General features: G+C 36.1%; 1 protein-coding gene across 1 annotated transcript in view; it reads left to right on the top strand.

Annotated features, from left to right (window-relative positions):
- The window catches only part of ALS2 (alsin Rho guanine nucleotide exchange factor ALS2), a 79,996-nt gene that overhangs the window by 33,155 nt on the left and 30,403 nt on the right, over nucleotides 1-16,438 (top strand). The window contains exons 9-13 of the mRNA XM_090282651.1: nucleotides 2,160-2,342; nucleotides 4,287-4,458; nucleotides 6,230-6,410; nucleotides 8,595-8,660; nucleotides 12,316-12,478. Of these exons, the coding sequence (XP_090138777.1) occupies nucleotides 2,160-2,342; nucleotides 4,287-4,458; nucleotides 6,230-6,410; nucleotides 8,595-8,660; nucleotides 12,316-12,478 (765 nt within the window). The remainder of the gene's footprint in view (nucleotides 1-2,159; nucleotides 2,343-4,286; nucleotides 4,459-6,229; nucleotides 6,411-8,594; nucleotides 8,661-12,315; nucleotides 12,479-16,438) is intronic.

Raw genomic sequence — 16,438 nt, 5'->3', positions numbered from 1 at the left:
TATTTTCATTATAAAACATTTTAGTGGTAAGCTATTTTATCACAGATAAAGATATGGTAAATCATTATTCCTTATTTTCTGTTCATTTGAATACAGTACAACATTTATTCATACTAAGGAAAGTTTTATAATATAACATGGAGACCTGGAAATAAACTTTTTATTTAACATTTTAGAGTCAGACAAAAGAGAATAGAGTTTGTTATTGGGTTTGCCAAAAAGTTCGTTTAGTTTTTTTTGTAAAATTAAAGACACATTATTCATTTTCACCAATAACTTTATTGATTTGGGTATTTTTAATATGTCGGCTATCTCCCACATGGTATAATATTGATTGTTTTCAGTTAATGTCTCAATTTGATTGCTGTCAACTTCAACTGGTCTACCTGACCTTGGAGCATTGTCCAGCAAGAAATCTCGAGCACAAAACTTGGTAAACCACTTTGGCACATTCGATCAGTCACAGTACCTTCTACATACACTGCAGAAATCTTTTGCATTTCAGTTGTGTTTTTACCTTTCTTGAAATAATAAAGCATAATGTGCTGAAAATGTTGTGTATTTTCTTCCATCCTCAATATTAAAATGGCTACACAAAAATTTACCAGTTTTTGATAAGTTTTTTTAAATGCACGCTGATAAGGCAGCTGTCGCAGCACAATTGAACAAAATTGTTTCAAATGAAGGTAAAGACAACTAAATGCTAACTAGAGCCATCTTATGGAAAAACCAAACAAACTTTTGGCCAACCCAATACAAGATTTTATTTTCATTATTCTTTAACTGTACATATAAAGATATAGCATTAGGAGGTTGATTTTTTTTTTTTTTTTAAATTTGGGGGAAGAATGAGAAAAGAAATTTGAAGTCATTTTAATTAAAAGTCAGGTAGAGTGAGAGAGATCTGAGTTTGTCTTGATTAGAGACTAAGAAGAAGACTCTGTTCTCCTGAAAAAATAATTTAATTCATTCTTTGCAGAAATGACAGTAAGTCAGTTAACCTGGATAGCCTGAGTTTGAGAAGCCGATGTCCTGCTGGAAGAGGGCAGCTATAAAGTAGTCAGGGTGTGCACACTCACAGACTCATTCACGCTTTCACGCACACAGTCACTGACACCTAGTCCTTGGAGCCTATCTAGACACAAAGAATTAATAGAAGGTTTTCTTTTTCGTTTGCCTTATCAGTCTAGGAGCCATGGCTGATGTTGGGTCTGGATGTTGAGGGCAGTAGTTTTCATAGCAGAACATTTTCTTCAAATGAAACCTTATGTGGAATTCCACACATAAAACAGATAAACATGGAACTACTTCAGTTGAAGAGTGGAGTGGGGTGGGGACGGAGCCCTGGCGCCTGCCTTTCCACAATGGCTCCTGAATCGCTATATGGAATCCTAAGGTTTGAAAACTGTTGGTTGAAGGCATACTTTTGCATGCATCAGAGTCACCTGGAGAGCTTGTTTAAACAGATTGCCAGGTCCCAACCCTGAGAAGCTCTGTGACTGGAGAGAACGATTCTAACGTGTTCCTAGGTGATGGCTGCTGCTGCTGCAAAGACTGCCTGTTGAGAACCACTGGTCTAGGGGGTCCATGTAGATGGGATCCTAAGGGGTCCTGTCTGTTTCAGTATCCTGGGGGTTGGCACAGTGAAGTCACATCAGAGAGGTAGTGAGTTCCAAGTGGAAAACTGAAATTTAGCATTCAGTTGGCCAGAATGGAATCTAGCCTTGTTAGATTTTTTTTTTTTTTTACTTTGCGTTTTCTATACACACAGCCAAATCAGAATGGACAAAGGTGTGTGCTAGCTATCAGAATAGGGTTCTAGAAGTTTCTGGACCTCTTGATTGTAGTACAGGCTAAGTCCTATGGGGACTTATAAAAATAACAATTAAAAAATTAGATCCGTGGTTTTTTCTCTTTTAATTGCAGTTATTTAGATTTTTTATAGAAACAGGCCAGTTCTAAATTAAAACTGGACAAAGGATTTCTTATCCCTATGTCTGTTCTGCATTTGATTGGGTACATTGTTGGGTAAATTTTGCCCTCTGAGATATGATTGACTTTGCACCACACTTGTTTAAATAACTTAATATTTCAGTTCCTGTGTATCTGAAGTTCTGATTCCTTCATTTCGGACAGACAATATCTTCCTGTTGTTGCAGGTAAACAGTAAAAATGGAGTCTGGAGTATAGCTGCAGGCCAAGATTATTCCCTGTTTTTAGTGGATACAGAAGACTTCCAACCTGGGTTATGTTACAGTGGCCGGCAGGACCCTACAGAAGGTGACAACCTTCCAGAGAATCACAGTGGTACTAAGACTCCAGTACTTCTCTCCTGTAGTAAGGTGAACAGGAATTGGATCCTAAGGCCCATATTCTATAACACACGAGAAGTATTTTATATTTGTTACTTGTATGAATATCTGTTATTAAGTATCTCTTACCACTGTGTTTAAAATTGCAAGCCCCACCCTAGCCAGGTGGCTCAGTTGGTTGGCGCATCATCCCATGCACTGAAAGGTTACGAATTCCATCCTTAGGGTGCTTACGGGAGGCAGCTGATCAATGTTTTTCTCTCACATTGATGTCTGTCTGTCTGTCTCTCTCTCTCTCTCTCTCTCCCTCTCTCTCTCTCTCCCCCTTTCTCTCTCTCTCTCTCTCTCTGTCCCTTCCTCTCACTCACATCAGTAAGCATTCTCTGGTGAGGATTAAAAAAAGTGAAATTGTACAAGACTTCCCATCCTCTCCTTCATCCCTTATCTCCTTTTTCTGACTTATTTCTCTCCACAGTGCCTATCACCTTCTACTACACTACTTAATTTGTTTACTTTGTCTATTGTCTGTCCTTCTTAACTGTAAGATTCACAAGAGTAGAGATTTTAGGTTTTCTTATTTACTGCTATATCCTTGTAGTAAGTACTTTATAAATGTTTGTTGAATTAACATCCTCATGTAGGAATATTAAAAAGTACATTTCACAATGAAGTTTTCTGACTGTATTTGTGGATCTCTCAGAGGTGGATTAGAATATAAATAGAGTAGATGAATTTTTAACTATAGTGGGAAGTAAAAATTTCAGGGGCCTGACAGGCCGCTGACAGCGCTCTGTTTCCTGTCGCTTCCCCATTTCTCTTAGCTTCTCATTTTATTTACTACTGTTTATACCTTTTTCATTTGTTGATCTGAATTTCTTTGCTTTCCTACTTTCTAATTCTTTCATATACTTAAATCACTGGCCTATTTCTGTGTTGTCTCCCCCCCGCCCCCCCACTAAGGTAACTCACATCCTCAAAGTGATATGCCTCAAGGAAATTAACCCTCAAAGCTCATACATTCTGGATCTCTTATTCTTATTGAATAATATATCCTATGGGCTTTTTTTTTCTTTGTTTTTTCTGGCTAAATATATAAGCTATGGATGTACAGGGACAAGCTCGCTCTTGCTAAAGGCAACACTGGCCAAGATTTATCTCTTAACCTATATATATCCTGTTATTCCAGACATACTAATTGAATCTTTGTAGTTGTTGGCCCTGGCTCCACATGCCCTATCCAGGATGCCATGGTCCAGATAAAGAATGAAATGTCCTGATGAAAGGGATGAGCTCTAATGTGTCTTTAGTTACAATGGAATTTTAATAGTCTATTGGGTCTGCAGCTTGGTTGCCTAGATTAATAGGGATCTGTGAAAAAGACATTGAATGTTTTTAATCAGTGGTGTCATAGATAAATGAAAAAGTATCTTTTAAAGAAAATCCCTTTATGTTTTAAAGTACTTTTAAGAGACAAGATAACTCCCAGACCTTTGATATTTTGATCTATAGCAGAGTCCTCTCTGCTCTCACTAGCCTATTTTATGCAAAAAGGAGTCCTGAGACATGTATCTACATCATTTGGATCTTTGTATGTTTAGGGTATGTGTCTGGTTCTAAACACATGCACTATGAAATAAAAAAGGTATTTTGGCAATAAATCAAAGCTTAATGTACGTAGTTATATATAGATTCAGATAGACATATATAATAGTGGTGTACTGGTAAGCCTTCTTTAAAATTCAAATCAGAACAAGACCAAAAAACCCTGATCTGCAGTGTTTGCCATTTGGGAGGGGGAATCATCATATTATTGCCAATTTCAAGCTACCTAGAGTTTTGTTATCAACTTGCAAAATTCCTGAATTTTTACCAGTTGGATCTTGTCAGCTGATATATTATAAGCCAGCTCCAGTGCCCAAATTGCTACTAGTAAATTATATTTTATCATTAATCTTTTCTTGTCCTCTGTTTTAGCTTGGATATATAAGTAGAGTGACAGCAGGAAAAGACAGCTATCTGGCCTTGGTGGACAAGAACATTATGGGATATATTGCCAGTCTCCATGAGTTGGCTACTACGGAAAGGCGGTTTTATTCAAAACTAAGTGATATCAAATCTCAGATTCTCAGGCCTCTTCTCAGTTTAGGTAAGTAGAGCACTCTTGTTTTATCTGTTCTTCCTACATCACAAATAAAACCTTTGAGTTATGGTTTATTCCTTTCCATTCTCTTCTGTACAGTGGCAGTCAACGTCTTGCAAACTATTTCCACTTTTTCAGTAGCCCAGCTACCGCTGCCCTAGCCTGCCGTTCCCAGCGCTCCTTTTACTTGGGGAGGTAGAACGTGGAGCTCTCCAAATATTCATGGCAGAGAAGCAGAAACAACTTTTTGGGGAAGTTGATCCTAGGAGCTAGGCATTTAAATAATAAACACTTCTAGCCCCATCAGTCCTAAGATATCTTACATTATACTACCTGTATGTTCCATTTTCTTTGTTCTAGTTCTTAGTATTGTGTCAAATAGACATTCATTTGGATTTACATGTAGTCTCTTGAAATGGTTAACTGTAACAGTGTTAAGGGTCTTATCCCACATTAGCATGAATTGAGTAAATCTGATTCCTTTTCTTAGCTATAGTCAGCTACAAAGAGGGATTGAAGGTGAGGAGATATTATGGAGGAAATGGGTTATGATGGTTCTCGAAGGTGCGCTAACTGTCCTGGTATGCTAGGTACCTGGGGTCTCTAGGAGGTTGGAAAAGAATACCAAATGGAGATTGGAGTGGACGGCTATTAAAAATAAACTTCCCTTATCTAAAAAATTTTTCTGGGTTTGGCCCTGCACTCAGCAAATAGAGAGAAAATTTTCTTTCTCTTTCTCTCTCCTGTACTCTTTGACCCCCTCTGAGGACCCAGGATTTAGGCCAATACTCTAATTAAAATTCTATGTTGTTAGTACATCAGCTTTCCCACATCAAGGTGACATTAGCTTTTATGGATAAGGTCATTGTTTTCAGTGGGAAAACATCTACTTTTCAGATAGCTCACTTAATGTTTCCTTTGTGAGTTGGAGGCTATCTGGATTTTTTTAAAATGTATTTTACTTGTTTAAATGTTGTAGAGGCCCCTGCTCTGTAAATTCCCCTCCAGTGGGTAGACCAAATACCCCAGGATTTTGGCAAGGGAAAGGAAGTAATCCAAGCTGCAGCTTCCTGAATTGCTCTGAAAGGAAAGTGCAGTCTGCCTTTTCTCTGTCCTGATCTCTGATTTCTATGTTGGCCTTACGTGGTCTGCTCATCAACCTCACTACTTGGTGAGAAGTCCTAGAAACGAGGAATGTTGGATTAGGGAAAAGCAAATAATCTGTTGTCCTCTACAAAGTTTAGAGCAACCTAAGCAGTCTGGTTTATGGATTGCCCTCTGTGCTGAAGTGTTGGGCTTGACCAAGGGACAAGTTGAGTGTAAGTCAGTACAAAAAGTTGAAAATGTTAACCGAGATGTAACTACCGAAGTGAGTTTAATTTCTGGCTGTCACTAACCATTGTGAAATCGGACAATTCCGTTCTCTTGGCTTCAGATTACTTATCTTCAAAATGAGAAGAAATGAATTAGCTCAAGTGATTCTCAAACTTGGCTGGTCTTCAGAATGACCTGGGAAGCTTTTCTTTTTAACCCTGGCCTGCTGAGTCAGAACCTATGGGATCACTGCGAATGTGTTTTTATCAGGTTCCTCAAAGGACTGGAATCTCTGATCTCTAAAGTTGCTTTCTTTTACTACTGTGTTATTTGGGTTCATGCATCTCAACATGTTAAGTATTTTTAGAAAAGGGGAATTCATAATCTTGATCACAAGGAAGTATTCAGGTAAGAACCTTTAGGTTATATCATCCTCATCATCTTCATCATTATTTTGTTACAGAAAATTTGGGCACCGCAAGTACCATCCAGCTATTGCAGGAGGTGGCAAGCCGATTCAGTAAGCTGTGTTACCTAATAGGTCAGCATGGAGCCTCACTGAGCAGCTTCCTTCATGGGATAAAGGAGGCCAGGAGCTTGGTCATTCTGAAGCATGCAAGTCTCTTCTTGGATAGTTATACAGAGCAAGTATCCAGTCCCGTGTCATGTTCAGTCTCTGCAGGGTTTTTCTACCAAGGAGAACAGTTCCTTAATCAGAAGAGACTAGATTAGGGAGAGTGATATAAGGTAATAGAAATTGCAAAGCAGTATTTTAATCTTAAGCCAATAGTTCTGCATTGCTAAAATTTTAGTTTTCTCTAAGGGGAAAAAAAGGTTTAAAAATAATTCTCATGTTTCTTTCTATATTCTAGCAGAATGATTGATAGTGTACTTTGCATAAAATTTACTAATAAATATGAATATGTAAATATTCCCTTTAGAGAACAAATTTGTTTATTTAAGTAAATTATACTAAAATTAGAGGGAATAAGTAACTAAACAAATTATTTTAATACCAATTACTGATTGTAAATGTGGAGTTGTTCAATGTCTGCTTTTTACTGTTGTGTAAGTGGAGGGTTTAAAGACCAAACTATCTTTATAAATATATTTTCTTAATAAAACAGGATAGTTATCTAAGGCTTTTTTCATGTTTTTCAAGTAAAATATCCCAAGTGTATTTGAAAATTTAGATCTCACTTTTCTTAATTTGTACTTTGACATGATGTGAGACATAATTTAAGTGTTATTTTCATGTATATTAAATTTTACTGTTGATCTGAAGTGTAGGTTTTCTTCTTTGAATACCCACTAAGGGCCAGGCTCTGTGTGAAGCTCCAGGACCACAGCAGCCACAGCGTAGAGGCAGTGAAAAGCACCAGCCTCAAGTTCATGTTCTGTTGGTGTTCTGTTTAGGTTATTTATAGTATAAGTAATATGTATTTATTATTGAAAACTATGCAAATAAAGATAATCAAAAAGATATTTAAAGTCACTCATAACTTCCCACCAAAATTACTATTGTTAATAATCTTAATGTATTTCTTTTTGGATTTAGCATATATGTACAAATAGACATATGTGATTTTAATTCTAAGCAAAATTTAATATGCTTGAAGCTGTTGTCTGAGAGGAAAGACCCTGATTGGAATCTTTTAACTCATCATCTTTCAGACATGAAAATAGCATAATTTGATACCAGTTTACTTTTTAAGCTAAATTTTGTTTGTGTGAAGTTTTCAGTTTTTACTAGGATAATTTTTCTTTTTCGACTTGTATTCATTGCAGTCTATTTCAGTTCTTTTTCTTCTTTCATACTTCAGAACTTATGCCTGAAATTATTTTTATTTTGATACCTTGGGCTGTTTTTAACATAAATTATTCATATAGATGGAGCAGGTAAATTATTATTTATTTATTTATTTTAAGAATTATTTTTAATTATAGTAAAATACTTGTAACTAAAATGTACCATTGTAGCTATTTTTAACTGTATATTACCTTGGCCTATTTTTTATTTTGCCTTCTCTTTCAAAGTCAGTTGATTCTGTTTGCCTGCCCAGAAGTACCAAAAAAATGTACATGGTTCAAAGCAGCATATCAAGACTTAATCTCTAGCAGTAGATCAATACTTTAGCCAACATTTTCTAACAGTTTCACTCGAGCTCTTTTTAAAAGATTTTATTTATTTATTTTCAGAGAGAGGAGAAGGAAGGGAGAAAGAGAGGGAGAGAAACATTGATGTGTGGTTGCCTCTCGCACACCTCCAACTGGGGACCTGGCCCACAACCCAGGCATGTGCCCTGACTGGGAATCAAACTGGCAACCTTTTGATTCGCAGGCCAGCACTCAATCCACTGAGCCACACCAGCCAGGGCTTACTCAAGCTTTTTAAACATATTTTCTTATCATTTCATTTCTGTTGTTTATTTCTGAAGACTTTAATTGGGCAACCTAAAGTGAAGGATAGAGATATGTTGCATTATAAATCCAACAATTTTAATTACATTTTCTCAAATTTAAGTCACAAAGTAAAATCTACCAGATAAATTCTAGCATCTTCTGCATAACTTTGGGTGTTTTTTAAATTTCCTATTATATTAACATCTTTACTAAAATGGCTTTTTTCCTCCCCTGATTATTGTGATAATCACATAACCTGCCCTTCTCTTCAGTCCTTTATAGTTTATCAATGTTGACATCACAATAGTGCTGAAACTCATTGGTGAGATACCAAGAAGTACTGTTCTGGATGCTTATTCAAAAACTCCCAAAGAACTAATACACATTTTAACACTAATGTACACATGTTTTCTTTTTTGCTCAAGGTATTGTACATCTATTACAAATTTCCTGGTTATGGGAGGATTCCAGCTTCTTGCTAAGCCTGCCATGTAAGCAAATACCTTCCAGTTATCATTCTGTCAACCAAAGGTCATGTTTTACAATGTTTTGTGTTTTTAAGTCCCCATGAAAAGCTTTTACCTGGTCATTTTACCAAATGAATCAAAATGTAGACTTATTAACTCTTATAAAGTACAGGTATTAGTAGCCTCTGATTTTTGTTGGAAGTAGTATGGTATTGAAAAAGCCACAAGATCTGAATCTTTCTTTATTGCTACCACATATTATTTCTGAGACATTGGACAACTCTCTTCATCAAATTGAGCTTAATTTTTTCCTCAGAAAAATGGTAATGTGAGTGTGATGCTACACAGAAAAGTGCATAGTGTTATAGATATAAAGTTTTTGCATTAGGGTTCTGGAAAAGTAATAAATATCAAAGTCACTTATATGAGGCCAGTCATTCTGAACTGTGCAGTTTCTCAACAACTGTTGACCTACAACAAAGGCAGATTTTTAAAAATCTGTTAACAGAAAACATTTCAGATATGTACTCATGACCAGATTTAATAGATGTCCATATCTGTCATGTTTACTTTAAATCTTCTAAAGAGATTATTTTAAATATTTCACCATTAAAGATGATTGCCTTAGATTTTTGATAAATATCATTTATAGGGTTCAAAAGCTCTCTTCTATTCCTAAAAGTTGTATAGGATTGATTTTTTTAAATGTTAAATATTCTTGAGTTCCAAGGTAAATTCATTGATCTCTGTGTCTTAGTTTTTAATATATTGCTGGATTTAGTTTGCTGAAATTTCAGATTTTGCATCTTAAATGAATATGAGATGTTCTTTCTTTTCTAAACTTACCCAATTTTGGTGAAAGGATTGCACTAGCAATTATGAAATGAGTTGGGGAGCCTTCTCTCTTCTTTATTTTCTGGAATACTTTGCGTGAGATTGGGATTATCTGTATTTGGAAGATTTGATAGAATTCACCTGTAAAAATGTATGGCCTTCATGGGGGCATTTCCTGTAGGAAGTTTTTAACTACTGCTTTGGTTTTCTTTTCTTTTTTTTTTTAAAGATTTTGTTTATTTATTTCTAGGGAGAGGGGAGGGGAGGAGGAGGGAGAAAGAGAGGGAGAGAAACATCTATTGGTTGCCTTTCATACATGTCCTGACTAGGGACCAAACCTGCAACCCAGGCATGTGCCCTGACCAGGAATTAAACAGGCAGCCTTTTGCTTTGCAGAATGATGCCCAACTAACCGAGCCACACCAGTCAGGCCCTGATTTGATTTCTTTAATGAGTAGATCTGTTCAGGTGTTTATTTCTTCTCATGGTTTTCATTATTATATTTATATTTTTCTGAAAATTTGATCATGGCATCTTTGCTTTCAAATTTATTAGCATAATATTCCTACTGTTGTCTTAAAATGTTTTTACCTCCATAATAACTGTAGCTGTGCCCTCTATTTTTATTCTTAATATTTGTTTGAACCTTTTATCTTTTTATCTTGGTCAGTCTTTTCATCTGTTTATCCCTTTTTTATTATTCTTTTCCAAGATTGTGCTTCAGTTAATACTTTCTTTTGTTTACTATTTCATTAATTTCTGCTTTTTATCCTTCTATTTTCTTTGTGGTCAGCTTCCAACTTCATGAGTTTAGCACTTAGTTTGGTAATTTTTCAATCTTTTTACTATTTCTACTATATTTAAAAGATTTTATTTATTTACTTTTATAGAGAGGGTAAGGGAGGGAGAAAGAGAGGGAGAGAAACATCAATGTGGGAGAGAAACATCACATCGATTGCTTGCCTCTCACACACCCCCAACTGGGGACCTGGCCTGCAACCCAGGCATGCGCCCTGCCTGGGAATTGAACCAGTGACCCTTTTGTGTTCAGGCCAGCACCTAATCCACTGAGCCACACCAGCCAGGGCTAAAACTTTATTTTTATCATCTCCAACAAAAACTTTGTACCCACTAAACAATAACTTACCTTTCCTCCCTCCTCATAGCCCCTAGTAACCAATATTCTATTTCCTGTCTGAATTAGCCTATTCTATAAGTGAAATCATATATTTGTCCTTCTGTGTATGACTTATTTCCCTAAGCACAATGTTTTCAAGGTTCATCCATGTTGCTACATATAGCAAAATTTTATTCCATTGTATGGCTGAATAATATTTCATTGTATATATACAACACGTTTTGTTTATCCATTCATCTTTTCATGGACACTTGGAAAGAGCAGTATTGCCACTATTAGATAAAAATTCTCCCAAGAAAAGATAAGCTAAGCCGAGTCTGTTTCAGATTTCCTTAGAGTATACCAGGGCTCCTGTTGGGACGTCTGTAGGCAAGGAAATGAGTGAGTCCTGCAAAGTAATAAGAATTCACAAGAGTTGGAACATTTCCATCTAGTATCTGGCACTCAGGAGAAATGTGGTCAGAGGAAGTGTGTGTTCACCGTGTAATACCCCCTCTCAGGAGCAGGTCAAAGCAGAACACTTCTGAAAGGTGTAAACAAGAGTTCTCAGATGATCTCACAGCAGAACGTGGAGGTGGAAGTAGGAACATTCACACAAGCCAAATATAAATAAAAATCTGGGCCATGTTTCCCAGGGCACTCTCTCTTAGGTCTCTTAATTACATTATAAAAGAATCCAATTTGTGCCATTAAACTTTTGGGTTCCTGAAAGTTATTATATATTTTTCCATCTTTCCACAATAATATGTTATGATTTCTGAGTTAAACATCTCTATTTCATAGTTCTCTAAGGGATTATAAAATGATTCATTCTTGCCTTATAGTCATGTGTGACATTGTCTTATTTGAGGCTGTATAGCTAAGAATTGTAGTGTAATTCTTGTAAAGCACTCAGGGCCTGGCACATAATTATTTCTCATTAAGTGGCAGATACTTTTTATTCTGTCATGTTTTTTCAAAAAGTATTTTGGTTCAGTGAGCATAATCTCAATGGGCATTGATCATTAAAATCTGCAGTAAAATTTTAATAATGAACTTATATATAAAATTGAATATAAAAACTAAATGCTGGCTTCAGCTTAAAATGCTTTTGCAGATCTCAGCATTGAAATCTTTGCATATAATTCACTTTATTATGTTCTATTAATTATAGTACTGATAATGTATAGTTTTTTATAACTCCTGTAATAAACTCCTATTTAAGTGATCAACAATTGAAGAAAAAAGAAAGAAATTAGAACTATTTTAATACTATTTCATGCCAATTTTGTTGCAGCAAAGAGCTTTGTTTTCCTCCAGTATTTCTGTTTAGCACAACCGATTAGAGCAATTAGTCTTGCCATTTATTACTATGACTTTTGGCTTGGAAATTAATAGGTAATGATGTTAGCTAGTCTCCAATTATTCCCTGAAACTGGGATGCATGATTTATTTCCTAGAACATGAGAAGGCACAAGTCTGATTAACCATCTCTATTACAGAAGCATTATTGCTACCTTTTGCTACTTTTCATACTTTAAAATCTCATATGCAGGGAAATTCTTCTAATTATATCTGACTTATTTTATTGTAGTCATTATCTACTATTTCATAGCACTTTAAAGTGTGAAAAATTCTGAAAAAGGATCTAGTGAAATATTTTTAATTGTCATGCATGTTGTCATTACCAAAATGATTAGCTGAATCTCTTTTTTTTCCTACCTACAGTGATTTCCTAAATAAAAACCAAGAGCTGTTACAAGATTTATCAGAAGTGACTGATGAAAACACCCACTTGATAGAAATACTGAATACTTTGTTTTTCTTGCCAACCAGACGACTTCATAATTATGCAGAAGTTCTGCTAAAGCTTGCTACTTGTTTTGAAGTGGTAAGCTCCCAAATATACCCCCTTTGGGCACTTGAGAAGCCAAGGATTATTGTTTGTTTGTTTGTTTGTTTGTTTGTTTGGATTATGACACCCCATGGTCTGGAACTACACTAATTTAATATTTATATATTTTTAGTTAACTTTATTTTTCTTCAGGGAAATTAAAGGAAAACATGTAATTGTAGGTAAATCTAGTTTTCTTTGCTGTGGATTCAGTTTCCTCTCAGGATGTTATCAAGATGAATTGTACTCATTTTATGAAACTATGTCTGAAGTTGAGAGCCAAGTATGAGTGTTACTCATTCAATAGTTGTCAAAGTTTATTGAGTACATACTGAGTACATGTCACTAGAGCTCTTTACAACCCTGGCCTTTTGTACAAACACACACCTGCAAGGCAGTAGAGTTACCACCTGGCCTGGACTCGTGATAGATTCATTCCAGGTATTTGGGTCATGTTGGCATATGCTATGAGAAATCACAGTGTTACAGGATTTCCTCTATAATAACTAGTCTGCTTCCTGTACAAAATTAGCTAGGTGAAATTCTAGAAAATTAGCACTGCTCTTGGATATGGGTGTAAGCTGGCCCTAAGACATTTACCTTTGAAATTGTACTGAAATGTGTAGTTTCATTTCATTTCCTCTCTGAAGGACTCTAGAGAAGCTGTAATGACTTCAGGGTTCCTTATAGTTCAGAATCTTTTTAATCTTGGGCTCTGCCTCCTTATCTGGATAGATTTCAGTCTCCAGAGTGACCCAAGAGCTGAGGGGCGTTCTACATTGATCATACTGTGACCCTGTAGGTCTTTAGATTAACCCAAACTGGCTTAGTTTTAGCAATGGAGCTTTGAGCTACACACATAACCCAATGAGATACAGATTTTACCTTAACATATCCTCAATTAAGTAAAAAATCTTTCCTCCTTGATCAACTTGTAATGTTCAAAGATTCTGATATTGTACTATTCCAGTCTTGGGTCCAAATTCTGTGTAAAAAATCCAAACTCCACAATCAGATACCCTTTTTTGTTTTATCTACCCTGCGTCCTACATGTTGGTTCAGATTCCCTGGATGTGGCTCTCATATGCTTTATATTTCCTTCCTGAAAAACCCCTATGTCCATCCTCTATGTTGGAAACTTTCAAGGCCTGGGTCAAAAGTCATTTTCTCATGAAAATGAGCCCTCTAACTATACCACACTTCCTCCCCTTCCCATGTCTTCAGAATTAGTTACTTCCTCCTCTACGCTTTGCTACTACTTTATCCCTCCGTTATTTTCTTATCACATTATGTCAGTGGTTCTTAACCAAGGTTGAGGATCAAAATCATCTGTGAAAGTTTTTTCAAAACACATGGCTATGTTCTATCACTTCAAGTGGTTATTTATTAAGTCTAAGGTACAATTTAGACATCATATATGTAAACATAAACTAGGTAAACATAATATAACCTAATTTTATTAAATGCATTTCATATGTCAATTACTGTTCTAAGTCGTCGGCGGCGGCAGCTATCCGTCTCGAGAGACGATGGTGTAGCTTCTTAAGAGTCTATCTGCACCGCCGAGAATGGTTGTGCAGTCCGACTCGGGAGTGACACGGTATCTGTCTCCTCCCGTGTTGAATCGACATCTTGCGATGACGCTGGAGTGTCCTCTCCAGTGAAGCTGAAGCTACAGAGCCTGGGCAGGGTGATATGGAGGGTCTGCTGTTGCCCATGCAGCAGACCCCCCCTCTCTTCGCAGCTGAAGGATCCAAGGGAAAGACGGAGTCAATACAGCTTGGCTTCAGGTGCGCCGCAGGAGTTGCCGGTGTTGACTACAACGTCAAACCGCCTTAGGGACTCCGGCTCCGGATTTTCTGTCGGGGTTTACTCCCTTAGCCTTTCCCCTGAAGAGGTATGCCACAAGGCAGCGGAGGTTTTTTTTTGGAATCAGAGTTTTCCTTCTCTGATGTGCCCTGACTGGAAGATCGAACCAGCGACACTTAGCTCGCAGGCCGACGCTCAATCCACTGAGCCAAACCAGCCAGGGTACTGTTCTAAGTACGTTATATTTATTTACTTAATCCCTACATCAACCCTGTGAAATAGATATTATTACCCCATTTTGCAGATGAGAGGATTGAGGCACAGCTGAGAATATGTAGAGGCAGGATTCATATCCATATACTCTAGCAGCAGAGTCTGTTCTTTTCACTTTACTATGTTGTCTTTTCTGATAGGTAATCTGTTAACAAAACCACTGCATAATTCTGGTGTGCTTTATGTTTTTCTATCTTATCTGCCTAGTTATAAGCTCCCAGGACACAAACATTGTACCTTATTTAATTTTTTTTGTCTGTATAATTCAACAGAATATTCTATTTGTAGTAGAAACTATTATATGTTTCTTAAATGAATGGAAAAAATGGATATGAATGACTCTTAAGAAATGGGGAATATAAAGTAATTACTCATGAACATATGTGATCATCTTTTCCTCTTACCTTCTGCTGACTCTCCACAAGGCCCAGCAATTATACCCTGTCCCCTGATTGATTCTCAAATCTTGGCCTGCAGGATTCCAAAGACCCTTTCAGGAGGGTCGCAAGATCAGGATGGTACTAAGACATTTACTTTTTTCACTGTGTTGTCATGTGTACTGACAGTGTAAAGTAAGGATGAGTAAAACAGCTGACTCCTTTGCATGAATCAAGGTAGAGGCACCAACTATAGTCACAGTCATTGTGTCCTTTGCTGCTATGTACTTGGCAGATAAAAAAAACAAACAAAAAACATGCCAGTTTCACCTAGGAATTTTTTTTATTTTTAAATTTAAAAAATTTAATTACAGTTTACATACAATATAATACTGGTTTCAGGTGTCCAACATCGTGATTAGACATTTATATAACTTAGAAAATGATTGCCCTGAATATTCACTTAAGAATATTCTTGATGAAGCAGTAAAAATTAATTTTATTAAACCTCAACCATTGAGTATATATTTTTTATTGATATGTAATTGACATATAACATTATATTAATTTCAGATTATAGCATGATTTGAGATATGTATTTATTGCAAATTATCACCACAGGCAGTCTAGTTAACATTCCTCACCACACAGAAGAATACGTCTTTGTAACATTCCGCATGATGCAGTGGGAAGTCCACTTAAAGCAGCTCTCCGCATACCAAAGTGTGGAGGTTTCTCACAGAAAAGTACAAGATGGTGATTGTTTGAGTTGAGAACTTTTTTTTAACTTGAAAGAACATTTGGCAGATAAACATTATTCGGATTTGGGTTTTTGACAAATATTTTCTCAAAACTGAATGAATGAGCCTATCACTTCAAAGAGAAAACTGACAGTATTTGTTGCCAATGATAACATCTGGATTTTAAAACAAAAATTAAAGTGTGGAAAACATGTACCTATCACTGAATTTGGCAATTTCCCAGTAATTAAAGACTTTTTCTGCTGAAATTGGCAATAATATTAACTAACATGTGACCTTGTGTCAACATTTGGAAGATCTGCATAACTCAGTGAACCAATATTCAAATGCCTAATCTGCATGTTGTAAAATCATACATGAATAAAAGTTCTATTCAAAATGTAAGGTGGACCAGTGGGTTTTCATGTAAGAGTACAAAAAGTTCAATTCGTGTAGTTTCAGATTCCACATTTCAGCTAATCTTTAAGAAACTATCACTTAACAGGTTTTGGTATAGTTTCAAAGGAGTCTATCTACAATTATTTGAAATGGCTATTAAAATACTCCTCCCTTTCCCAAGTATACATTTTTATAAAGTAAGATTTTTTTCATATATTCAACCATAAAAGATTAAATGCAGTGGCAGAAATAGAAATCCAGTTGTCATCTTTTAAGCCAGATAATAAAGAGACTTGGGAAAAAAATGTAGAAAAATGCCACTTTTCTCACTAAACATTTTTTTGTTTTGTTTTGGAAAA

Source organism: Furipterus horrens, unplaced genomic scaffold (genome assembly GCF_987537825.1).
Source record: "Furipterus horrens unplaced genomic scaffold, mFurHor1.1.pri manual_scaffold_1, whole genome shotgun sequence".
Classification (NCBI taxonomy): Eukaryota; Metazoa; Chordata; class Mammalia; order Chiroptera; family Furipteridae; genus Furipterus; species Furipterus horrens.
The sequence above is the reverse complement of the archived record's forward strand: the minus strand, read 5'-3'. Positions and strand labels throughout refer to the sequence as shown.